Source organism: Panthera uncia (genome assembly GCF_023721935.1).
Source record: "Panthera uncia isolate 11264 chromosome A3 unlocalized genomic scaffold, Puncia_PCG_1.0 HiC_scaffold_12, whole genome shotgun sequence".
Lineage (NCBI taxonomy): Eukaryota > Metazoa > Chordata > Mammalia > Carnivora > Felidae > Panthera > Panthera uncia.
Window position 1 is genome coordinate 33,241,068 of NW_026057579.1, and position 12,872 is coordinate 33,253,939.

The window sequence follows — 12,872 nt, forward strand, 5'->3', positions numbered from 1 at the left end:
CGATTGGCTAAGGTCCTACGTCCTATACCACCTGCCTCTCCGGGTTTGGGTAAGAATACAGATTTGGAACTCAGATCTTCATGCAGAGAGGACAACAACCTAGGCTCGTGCCTCGTACCCAGTCCCACAAAACCGCTATTGCCAGCATCTGCTACAGGATTCCAACAGGAAGCGACCCTAATCCAACGCCAACCAAATGCTCATCGCAGATACCCGATACCTGAGGGGGTGTATCACGAACACGGTGTGTTCATGCCTGTACATGTCTAGGCTCTCTCACTGCATTGTTACCTCACCCAAATGCAAAAGAACACAGATCCCACCATCTCAGCTTCCCAAAGACAGGTCCCAACAAACTGGTTACAAACACTTAAATTCTCTGCCTTTGCCAAGGGCCTGTACTCCACCTGCTATGTGAAAAACCACTCCTAGAGCACTGTCCACGGCTCCTCACCTTATGTCCTTTAGGAGAGACCTGTGCCATCAATCCCCTCTCAACCTTCTTCCAAGGGCAATGTTGTCTCTGTAAAAGAATTTTTCTACTCTCTCTTATCACATTTTTCTCATTCCCTCCTGTCCTGCCGGATCACTGTGGTCCAGGCTCAGCACTCGAATGCAGGCGCTGGGTCTTTTAACTGCCCCAGGGACACCCCTTCTTCCGTCTGTCTGTCCCACCTTGCATTGTATGACAGTAGGTGATCACCCTCCAGCCACCTGGAGCAGAGAGGCCATCCACTGCCCGGACCTGCCAGTCTTCCGTCCACCTCTCACGCCCAAAGACCAGTGTAAGCCGGGTGACTTATGCTCTATTTGATAAGACTGGCAGGAAAATCTCCTGTAAGCTCTGCCCCATCGGGCCAGCAGGATGCATGAGGCACAAAGCTTCTCGGTCAGGTTTTGGGTCAAAAGTGAAACAAGAATAAAAAATTCTTGTTGAAGAAAACAGCACACTCTCCACATTTGCAAGGACACTGGGCCAGAAAAGGATACGTGGCTCAGAATCTATGCAGAGAGGGGTGCCTGGGTGGCTCAGTCGGTTAAGCGTCCGACTTCGGCTCAGGTCGTGATCTTGTGGTTTGTGGGTTCGGGCCCCGCATCGGGCTCTGTGCTGACAGCTCAGAGCCTGAAGCCCGCTTTGGATTCCATGTCTCCCTCTCTCTCTGCCCCTCCCCCGCTTGTGCTCGCTCTCTTTCTCTCCCTCTCTCTCAAAAATAAACATTAAAGAAAATTTTTAGGATCTATGCAGAGGGAAGGGGCTTGAACTCCCCTGATGCAGAAGGTGAGGGGGTACCCATATGCCACCAGTGAGGGCGACACTCCTCACTCCTCTGTCATAGACCTAGAGCATCGGCCAAAGCTGCCTTGCTGTGGCTTCTTCCTAAGAAAACCAGCCACACCAATTTTTTTCATCTGGATGCCCAAAAAGGTGACTTGCCAGAGAAAAAACGAAAACAAACCAGGGTGATCTATTCCCCAACGAAACAACAACTGAGATCCCCTACACCTGTTACTGTCCTGCCTCACGGGGCTTGGGTACAAGGCCAGTCTTTGCTCAGAAAACAAAACCAGGCAGGTCCATACTTACATGTCGCTGCCCGGGTTGGGTTTGACCGAGTCCTCAGCCGGAAGGCAACACTCCATGATCTCATTGAAGCCTGCATTCCCAATATTCTTGGCAAGCTGCAAAAGCAGAAGTCTATTTCAGGGTACTCAATTATTAATGCATTCCACTGCTGCACACTACTCATGCGTTGATGATTTATTTAATGGCCACTAAGAAATAGAGCAATAAAGTGGTTTGCTGTTAATAAAGATGGACAAAACCCAAACCCCAAAGGTACTCGTAAAACTAGAGATAAGAAGCAGCAGGTCTATTACAGAGAAATGTTCTTATAAAACGTCCCCTGGATAAAGCACCGAGGTGGACAGGAAGGGGCAGTAACTTGGTCCAATGTCAGTTTCCACCCTTATCCCCTCCCCCGAAAAAACCTGTGCTCCCACTGAAATGGACCTAAAAAGATCTACTTATGCCAGCAAGGAGGCGGCTCTCATCCAGTGGAGAGTGCTGGGCCAGGAAGTCAAGACTCGGGTTCAAATCACGGTTCTATTCCCTGGCTTTGTGACCACACGCAAGTCAGTTTACCTGAGTTCCAATTTCTCACCAGTAAAACAGGGATGGTACCTACCTTGTAAAAATAATAGAGTGGGGCAATTTAGGCGAAAGCCTAATTCGGTTCCATAAACCGAAGCACAAAAATGTACTTGTTCCAAATGTAAGGTCCTCATGCAACGATCAACTTTCTTATTCATTAAAATTTAAATGAACACATTTTAATCAACGCTTCCTGAATACGAGGCAGTGTGTTCAATGCAGCTAGACTAGGGAGACAACTGTCACGGCTTGTCTTAGTCAAGCACAATATGGCAACTGGCACTCTCCTGAGTGGAGGCACAAACTGGGTGAGCAGGAGCTCCTTAAAAGCAGGGGCTCCTTAAAAGCAGGGGTTTAATCACCTTATTTGAGCACCCAGCCCAGCACCTGACAGAGATTAGCTTCTTCAATGGCAGCACCTGGCCCAGGGCTCTCACGAGAACAGATAGTTCACCTCCCGCGTTGAAGAGGGCACAATGGGGCACGTGGAGCCTCTGATATCTCTGTTCTCGAGCAGTGACGCGGACACAGGGTCACAGGGCATGTTCTGGAAGATCAGGCGGCTGCCTGAGCACCCCTTCTCTCTCCAGGGGTAAGTGACTGAAGTGACAGCCAAGGGGATCTGAGTTAGAGGAGCCTGAACTTTCTGGCGGTGAGAAACGTGAAGCAGTGAAATGGGATTGCGAGGGACGCCGCCGGACAAGGGATGTGCGACACCTTAGTAACCGTCCGATGCACTTCCTGATTTTACCGTCCTTGGTAAAGTGAACACGGTGTCCTAGATGGCTCAGAGCACCAGGCACTAAGCAGCCCCACCTGGGCCCTCATTCCCGGCCTGGTGGCCTCAGGCCATTGTCAGGGGACAAAACCCTGGGGCTGCCTCACTGTGGTTTCCCCAAGAATGAGGCTGATGGCCAGCCACACCAGGCGACAGCGCCCATGTACCAAGGACGCAACGCCCGCAATGATTTCTTGGATCGTCAGTGTCAGATCCGGGACTGAACCTCAGCGTCAGAGCCCCTGTTTGGAGCCAGGCATGGCTGAATGACCCCATGCTTCCGTGTAATGTGGACACCGTGCCCTCGCCAGGCACAGTCGTCTCTCTTCAGAAGGTAAGTGACGGAACGGGCCCCAGCGCCCTTCTGCGAGCGAGGGCCCCGCATGCCTCTGAGTCTATGGAAAGCAGATGGGAGGTGGGGCGTGAGGAGGAGAATTCCCCGCGAATCAGCTGCCTCCCTTCTGCTTGGACTTGGCTGGTTTACCAGGGGACAGCTGGTCCAGGGAGCCACCGCATCCGTGCGTCACACTTGCCCAGTGCAGAGAAATGTGCCGCCTCACAGTTTCGCCAAGTTCCAGCGAACAGTTCAGCCTGCAGAGGACTCCTTTAGAATCATCAACAAAAGCAAAGCATTTGCAGATGGAAGCTGCAGGGTCACGTCGAGAAAATGCGGGTCCCAGTGGGCCCAGTGGGCGGGAGCCAAGGAACCAGGAAGGCTGGTGTTATGCAGCCCCCAACACACATGCCCCCCTACTCCTGGAGGTCTCCCTGCGGCAGACACGGGGCCAGATCAGATCTAGGAAGGTCTGGGGCACTTTAAGTGCTACATCACTCAGCAACGCAAATCCCAGCCCCAGGTCAGTCCGCGAACGCACACCGAGACCTCAGATGCGCTCGGTACCGAGCATGAGACACAACCCTGCTTGGGGGAAGCTCTGAGCTCAGTCTTTTTTGTTTTGTTTTGTTTTCTTTTCTTTTTTAAGTTTATTCACTTTTTTGAGAGAGCACGTGCACGAACAGGGGGAAGGCAGAGAGAGGGGGGGAAAGGGAATCCCAAGCAGGCCCCGTGATATCAGTGCAGAACCTGACATGAGGTTCGATCTCCCGAACCATGAGATCATGACCTGAGCCGAAATCTAGAGTTAGATGCTCAACCAACTGAGCCACCCACGTGCCCCAGAGAGAGCTCGGTCTAACGAGACAGAGGTGAATACAGAGAAATGCACGGTGTTGGGGGCTGGGAAAGAAGTCCACACTGAGCACAGAGTATGGAGACAGCAGGTGTATGTCAGCAGGAAAGCTGCCTGGTCAAGACGCCCACGACACCACACACACCCTGCGTGGAACCCTGGGTCCCTCTCCCTCGCTGCACGGAAGCACCTGAGGATGGGGACAGAGTCGCGTGTTTCTGGAGACTCTTAGCACTGACCTGTGCCGGGCCTACGGACCCAGACTGAGACCTCAGACTTTACCCAGAAATTGTTTTCCGAGTTTGGGGTGAGGATGGGGAAAACCTGCCCGTTTTACTGTTTCCGGAGGGAGGGAAATCTGCTGTCACCTTCTTCCCTGCTCTTACGCTCCCCGAGGGGAGGAGCGGGCAAATGACAAGAAAGAACTTCCGTGACTGTGGGCCTCAGCACCGCCACACACACAGGAGGGGCTGTGGGCTCCTCCTGTTCCCGCCTGTGTGAACCTCATCAACCAATCTGGCTTCTTTCAACAACGAATCAGACTTTTGATCTCTCAACTGGTCCCAAATCCAGGAGTCGGCTGCTTAACTGAGTCACCCAGGCGGCCCTGGCCTCATTTTTAAAGACAGAGTTCTTGTTTGGGTCAGACACAGTGTATGTAAAGCACCCTAGGACAATGCCTGAGTGTAACAGTTGCTCAATAAATGGTAGCTGGGACCACATTTCTTGCTGCCCTTAGGGTCCTGAGAGCAGCTTCGCTGCAGTCCCAGGGGAAACAGCGGTTCCAGCTGTGAGCTATGAGCTCACAGAAGACTTTGGAAGAAGATTTTAAAATTACAGACACAAATAAAATTTCGTAATATCAGAATTCCCTTTATTTCATGTTTGAGGTCAAATTGATCATATGATATGAAGACCCCAGGACCAACGGTACTATCTTACACGTGAGCTGGAAATCAATGCTGAAATGATGTGTGTTGGGGCAGGAGAATCTACCTTTCCAAAATCTGTATTTACCAGGAGGGTTTCTGAAAGTGGGTTTGCTTTGAAATCTGAGGACACTGAGCGCTCATGCTAGCGGGCCAGTTCAAGTGGGGTGATCTCCCAGGATGAACCAGTGCTTCACGCACTCATGTGTTTCCACTGAGTAAGACATGATTCTGACAGCAGGTAGAGGGAGGAGAAGATGACTGCTAACTAGCCACCTTCGCGGATGCCGCCGAAACCCGTTCAGGTAACATGGAAATCAAGCATATGCTCTGAAACCAAAATAAAAAAAGAAGGAAATGAGACGTTTCCGTAGCACATACATGTGTTTCCAAGGGAACAGTGTGCAGATGCGAAACCAGAAAGTAATTTATGGAATTAGGCAAAATGATTTTTATCGTGACGAATAATACGGTGAGGCCATATGGGAGGACAGGAGTGACCAACTATGTGGTGAGGGTCTGTTTAGGGTCAGCCAAGGATGAAAGTCTGCGCCCATCACAGCGCATCACCCTGAGATTCGGGCTCCAGGACTGACTTACCTGAAGGACAGAGAACCACTGCACCTGTAAAGCAACTTTGCCCAGGATTCTCCCCTGGAGACGCTGGGAGTTAACTTTCCAGGTCACCTCTTATTTCCTCTCATAGGGTGCAAGGCGGCTCAATCAACATTTGCTACACAAGAACACACACTACGACAAACTCAAGCAGAGACCCTGATGTCCCTGCTCTGCACATCCTCAATGTTCATACTTGCAGCAGAAAACCGGAGTGGACTCTCCCTGTGGATTCATACGTTAGGACACGTGGATTATTCTTCTGAAAGGATTCAGTTAAAGTCATTCTGGAGTAGAGAATAATGAGAGCTAATCCTTCATAGTCTTTACTGTGTGCCAACGTAATGCTAAACACACACACACACACACACACACACACACACACACAGGTCTATGTGTCAAGCCTTCAGGAGATCTTCTGTTCAAGCATCCAACTGTCCAAGCAGAATAAAAATAACCTGGGTGCTTCAAAAAGGCTTGAACTTCTCATGTTTTAGAAATGAATCCTAACCCCTGACAAACACCCTCCATGCAGTGCTTGACTTAACGGCTGAGCGGTAAGGGTTCTAGGCAGGACATCAGGCTCACTGTCCTGGCACGCGGTGGGTGGGGCTGGGGAGATGCCCACCTCCCGTGAGCAACCAGATGACCACACAGGCAGAGCTGAGGGGCAAGAGGAGAGCGGGGAGAACCCCACAAGACTCGGGGGCCTTTTCCCTCTGTTTTTCTGCAACAACTGAGGGTGAGGCAGACCAGGAGAGTCCGAAACTAAGGCAGAGATCAGGTTCTGAAAATACCTGCAGATACTAAATAAGCAGTCTCTCCTGATGGCTCAAAAGGGCTGACAGCTGGCCAAATGTTAACCCCCCCTGTGAGGAGGTGCAGACAGAGGCTCTGGGAGATAAAGACCAGGGTTCTAACCAGGGGTCAGAAGCCACCTCACTGTTCCACCAAGACATGAACATCTTCCCTTCTACCTTCTTTGGTGTTTTCCTGCTTAGTAGGCAAGAGTCTCATGAAGACCATCATTTTAATATTTAAGCAGGTGTAACAGATGTGCTGGGGTCAAGCCTCGACCAGCTCACGAGAGCCATTATTAAAATTACATTATATAAACTCCTAGTTAAGTAAATTACACTAAAAACAAAGTAATAAGTGCTCAAAACTCATCACCTCCTAATCATTTTACTATTCTGTTTCTGAAGCCACGGACAACCAGTGTTTGTGCGGTGAACTCAGTTACATTCAGTGACTCACGCTGGTTACTGACGATGGCACAGAGTTGAGAAAATGGCCACGGCGGGAGTACAGACATCTGTGGACCAGCTGACTACAAAGCAGGGCTTTCTTTTTCTTAAACATTTGCTGGGGATGGGGGATGGGGGGTGGAGGGTGGGGAGTGGGGGATAGGGAGGGACAGTAGTGATGCTTAAATGCTCACCACACAGCAGGACAGGCCACCACAAGGACCAGTTCGTTTCCCAGGCTCTTCAGAGGTGAATCGTGAGCTCTGGATTAAAGGGTCCCGCCCTAGATCTGGCACTTTAATAACTATACAACCTCGGGTACATTAAAACATTCTAAGCCTCAGTTCCTCTGTCATAAAGAGGGGATAAACAGCAAGGTCGCTGGGTTGTAGTGAAGGACAAATGAACTAATACATACAAAGAGCTCTGAGAAGTGCTTAGTACAAAATAAGCAATTATTATGTCACCACAAATCACTTAACACTTCCCGCTGTTTTGAGGAAGTCAGTATGGCAGCAGACCAACTGCCAAGGGTTACCAGTGCTTCCTGAGAATTGGTGTTTCTTTGAAAATATACTGTGGGAATCTCAAGGCTAACCAAAGTCAGTTACCCAGGCTACCTCTTGTACACACACAGCTCCACCGCAGAGGCTGAATGCATCACGACAGTAACAAGAACGGCATCGTGGAACCAGGAAGACACTGCCTGAGTCTTGCTGAGTCGCGCTCCATTTCTAACTTGAAGTAATCAGGGACGTGACCAACCGGGTGACCAGAATTCACTCTCGTTTCTCCCAGCTTCACCTTTCAAGACCATAAAGGAATCCTTTGCCAAGACCAGGAAGATTTGACAAGATAGTTCAAAATGCATTACAAGTTCAGACCCTGGTTCTAGAGTAGTCATCGATAAAATTTATGGCCCCTTGAGAGGTATACTGACCACAATAATTGATTTCCTGTCAAGATGATTGCTCTTTTCATTACAGTCAACGGCGATCTATATCCACTTAATGTTCACTGCCCAGTGCCCAGCTACACCAAGAATTTCAAACACTGCTTCTCAACCAGCAATCACAGGCTTTGAAAACAGTCCACCAAAGCTCCATTTTAGGTGGCCTCCAAACAACTAGTGTGATGTGCCTTTTCCTCCGTGGGGCTGGTCTCAATACTCCGGATGTTACTTCACAGAAAATGCTTCAACCTCCCAGTATCCTTCTATACCACGCCGCAAGGCTCATATGTTATCACTGAGCCAAAAAGGAAAGCCTTCTTTAGAAACAAAGGCAGTAAAAGCAGAGGCCGAAATCTCACCCAGAGAGTGACAGTAGAGGCAGGGGAAAAGTGGGCCGGAGGCCTGAGCCATGTCGTGACCACAGACTCAGCAGGGATCTGCTGGGGGCTCCGGAGAACGAGCCCTCAACTGTCCCTGGGCTTTCCGTTGTGCACATGTTTAAGGAATGGGGTGACCTAGACTGTGTCGCCATCGTATTCCACGTCGTACACACGTCTCAGCTCTCCTTTTTTGTGTCACTTCACTTTATTCGTTTAGGAAGAAGGTTTTACAACAAAAAGTGCCTTCAACTACCAGTAGCTGAGAAGGAGGAATTACCACTGAGGTTCTCATTGCCCAAACCCATCTGGCAAGAATCAACAACCATCAGCCCAGGGGAATTGCAAGAAAGCAAAATGGGTTCGAACGCCAAAATGAAAACTTAGAATTCGGTGCATTCATTTTCATTTCAAAATCAATGATTTGAGAATTACCAGCAGCTCAGACGTTCCCAATACATCTAACGTTAGGGACTGCATCCTGGAATAGTGAACCCCGAGCTCTCGGTGGATTCCGGAACACTCAATACAGGTCAGGATGCCCAGATTGGTGGAGAGCCAGGTAGGATCTGCCAAAGAGAACAGGGAATGTTGGAGTTCGCAGCGAGTGCAGGGCTGGGGTCACAACACTTTTCCCGTATAGTTATTGCACATGGAGTTTTGAGCATGAGCATTTTCTCAACCCTGGACACAGCTGGAGCCCCCCTGCATCACTCATTCTGCATTACCACCCACTTACACACAATACACACATATGCACCTGTCTGCTCCCCCTCCCTCCATTTATTCGTTTATCCTGCCCACCCTTCCGTTCATTACGAACTCCCAAGTGACAGGTGTGTGTCCAAGAATAAACAGGACACAGTGCCCTCTAGTGGCCACAGGCCCCTGAAGGCTGTCCTGAATACAAACCACGCCCATCACCAACCCTGGTCACACCAGCAAAGGGGAGAGAAAAAACGAGGGCCGCCAGTCTAGTGCTGTACAGGGAACAGACTTAAGACAGGTCTACATGTTCACAAAATGCTAACAATCACGACAGAGAACACACTACGTGCTGATGCCACACTCTGTGCTCAACACTTCGGTGGCAGCAGAAATAGTTCCGAGTGCAAGAGCTTCCGCAATTACAGATGCTGTCACCTGATCCTTCTTCAGCACACACGAGAAGGCCAGCAGGCAAACAGGGCAGGGGTCTTCATGGTGCTCCCAAAGGAGAAGGGGCTTGCTCGAGGCCGCAGTGGGTGCGGAGCCAGACGCAGTCCTGCCTGGGCCCGAGCCCATGCTGGCACGGTGTCACCGAGCTTCTCCCGGAGCACAGCTCCTAAGTCACTGAGCCATCCTACCGTGTGCTGGGTACACAGCAGACACCCAAGGGATGCGTGACACACGAATGCTGAGTGTACCGAAAACGGGGCGTTCAAAACAAAACACGCCAGAGCACATTACCCCGGCCCTTGCGTACCATTCTCTTGCGAATTACCCGCTCCCCTTAGAAACTTGCTGCGGGGAACTATCGCAACCTTGGTCACCAGCGAACTGTCACGTTACTTTTTCAAAGTTCAAGCTATAAAAAATTTTACCCATTTGGGAAACTTCTGGGCATCTGTGTTTGCATTTCTGCCATACCGGCCATAGTACACTTTCGGGAGGCAGGAGTATGTTTAGATCACTTTATATCAATTTTCACGTCAGCTATCTTGTCCATTTCCAAACAAAAACGTCCGCAGCTTTGACTTCTTTATGAAAGTGTCTTAAAAGTCCCAGTGAAGTGCTACACAGCCCTCTTTGCTTAAGAAAAAGCACAATTAGGGTCACCCGGGGGGCTCAGTTGGTTAAGAGTCCGACTTCAGCTGAGGTCAAGATCTTGGGGTTTGTGAGTTCGAGCCCTACATTGGGGTCTCCTCTGCTGTCAGCCCGGATCTGCCCGCCCCCACCCCCCTTGAGCTTGCTCTCAAAAATAAATAAACATTACAAAAGAAAAGAAAAGAAAAAACACAATTCACTACTTACCACTCCCTACACCTCATTTCCTGCCAAAAGGTACTTTTTAATGGATCCAAGACCCTGAGGGAATACCTACCCCTCACTACCCCCAGACATACAGCTTTTTGGGGCAATAGGAACCTCCTGGCAATTCTCAACTGCCCACTCTATTTTTGTTGTGTGCGTTTTAAAAAAATTTTTTTTTTTTTAACGTTTATTTATTTTTGAGACAGAGACAGAGCATGAACGGGGGAGGGTCAGAGAGAGAGGGAGACACAGAATCCGAAACAGGCTCCAGGCTCTGAGCCATCAGCCCAGAGCCCGACGCGGGGCCTGAACTCACGGACCGCGAGATCATGACCTGAGCCAAGGTTGGACGCTTAGCCGACTGAGCCACCCAGGCGCCCCTGTTGTGTGCATTTTTTTAGAAGAACGGTCATAGAACTGGAGGAATGAAGAAGGTAACTGACACTCCACAAGCTTTCTCATTTTGTGAATGTTCAGGAACAGCTATCCCAAAGCTCCCAAAGCACCCTTCCTCCTTAATCAGAATAACTCCACTCCTTAAGCTTTTGAAAATACCAGCTCTTAGAATCTGCAATGATACCGCTCTATGTCCATTACAGAATGGAGCTCCTCATAGGCTTTATCAAAACGCAGACATCAACACCTCTTTTCACAGAACGTGATGCCTGGAAGGGACCGGAAAACAATCTCGACCAGTTCCTTCATTTTCCATACAGGGAAACCGACAGCTAACAAAGAAAGTGGCTCTCCTGGGGTCACAGACTAGACAGCGGCTTAAAGTCACTGCACAAGTTCTACAAAGTAGCACAAAGGGAGGCTGGAGTAAATCCCGGGAAAAGCCGCCCGACGCAGCCTCCGAGCCAACACAACGAGCAGATGACCTTGGTCTCACCCGCGTTCTGTGCTTCGGCGTTTGTGTCTCAAAAGGCTTTATTTTTTTTTTAATTTTTTTTTTAATGTTTATTTATTTTTTGAGACAGAGACAGAGCATGAACGGGGGAGGGTCAGAGACAGAGGGAGACACAGAATCCGAAGCAGGCTCCAGGCTCTGAGCCCTCCGCACAGAGCCCGACGCGGGGCTCGAACTCACGGACCGTGAGATCATGACCTGAGCCGAAGTCGGACGCTTAACCAAATGAGCCACCCAGGCACCCCTCAAAAGGCTTTAAATCTTTTCAGCTCTGTGAGGCCATCTTCACGCTCCTGTGTCTTCCCACCCGCCCCCTGCAGCTATGCACACGGCCCCGTGGGCCACGAGCTCCCGCACGGGCTCGCTGCACGCAGCTCTGTGTCTGCAGTGAAAGGGAAAATCCGTGACTGGTTTCCATGAATCGGGATGAGAGTCAACGGAGGGGTGGGGCGGGGAGGGGCGGGGCTCACCTGGCGCCCCGCAGTCGCAGCACACGTCATTGCCCGTCATCCTCTGCACTTCCGCGATGATCTCCTTGGTCAGCTCTTGGACGATGTTATTTTCCCCGGTGTTGTCATCCCCCTTAAATGCATTGTTTAAAGCTTCTTCTTTGCTGTTCTGCAGCACAGACATCCATCTAGAAAAATGAGAGAGATGCTGTGTTAAATCCCAGGGACTGCCGAGTCCCGGCCCCAGGGCCCACCCCCGAGGAACTTACATTTGGCATTCCTGTTCGTCTTCTGCTTGGAAGTGGTACGTCCTGTCATCTGCATGGCAAGAGAAGTTTTATCAGCTGGGAGCCCGGCACAGTAATCCGTACACAATACCGGCAGAAAGTGGTTTATAATTAACCTCGGGAATGATCTTAACTCTCTGCTGCGAAATGAATGATTTGTACAAAATGGCGCACTCTCTCGCGTCCTTCACCCGCCTTGCCTGCCCTTGCTCGGTGATTGTGGCTTTGGAATCCAAACTAACAAACCTGTCCACATCCAAGCTTAAGAAGAGATAAAGCTTCCCCAAACAGGAGCTACTCAGGGATGGAAACCATCATTATCCTTTCAAAGGCTTTGTTTTCTTGAACTCGCCAAGAAGTTGGCGCCCCAAAAGTAATTGTTACAGCCCCTTGAATAATAAAAGCCTTTTCTAAATGAGTATCTCACACGTTTTCTGGCCTTAGAAAAAGATGAGAAATCCTAACCACAGGCCGTGGGAGTGCTGTATTACAAACACCACGGAAGCAGGAGGAACAGCTGAAGGCTGTTGGGACACCAGATCCTTTTTTAAAAAAATCTCTTTAATGTTTATTCATTTTTGAGAGACAGAGACAGAGACAGAGCACGAGTGGAGGAGGGGCAGAGAGGGAGACACAGAATCCGAAGCAGGTTCTAGGCTCTGAGCTGTCAGCACAGAGCCCGACGTGGGGCTTGAACCCACAGACCGCGAGATCATGACCTGAGCTGAAGTTGGACACTTAACTGACTGAACCACCCAGGCACCCCTAAAATAAATTTTTTTTTAATTAAAAAAAAAATTTTTTTTTTAACGTTTATTTATTTTTGAGACAGAGAGAGACAGAGCATGAACAGGGGAGGGGCAGAGAGAGAGAGGGAGACACAGAATCCGAAACAGGCTCCAGGCTCTGAGCAGTCAGCACAGAGCCGGACCGCGAGATCATGACCTGAGCTGAAGTCAGACGCTTAACCAAC

At 49.9% G+C, this 12,872-nt stretch overlaps 1 protein-coding gene across 4 annotated transcripts in view; it reads right to left on the reverse strand.

The window, feature by feature from the left end:
• The window catches only part of ASAP2 (ArfGAP with SH3 domain, ankyrin repeat and PH domain 2), a 171,758-nt gene that overhangs the window by 26,222 nt on the left and 132,664 nt on the right, over positions 1-12,872 (reverse strand). For all 4 annotated transcript variants that reach the window (XM_049652559.1, XM_049652558.1, XM_049652557.1 and 1 more), the window contains exons 13-16: positions 11,882-11,930; positions 11,634-11,800; positions 8,676-8,809; positions 1,586-1,680 (exon numbers count right to left, since the gene is read on the reverse strand). In XM_049652559.1, coding sequence (XP_049508516.1) covers positions 1,586-1,680; positions 8,676-8,809; positions 11,634-11,800; positions 11,882-11,930 — 445 coding nt within the window. The remainder of the gene's footprint in view (positions 1-1,585; positions 1,681-8,675; positions 8,810-11,633; positions 11,801-11,881; positions 11,931-12,872) is intronic.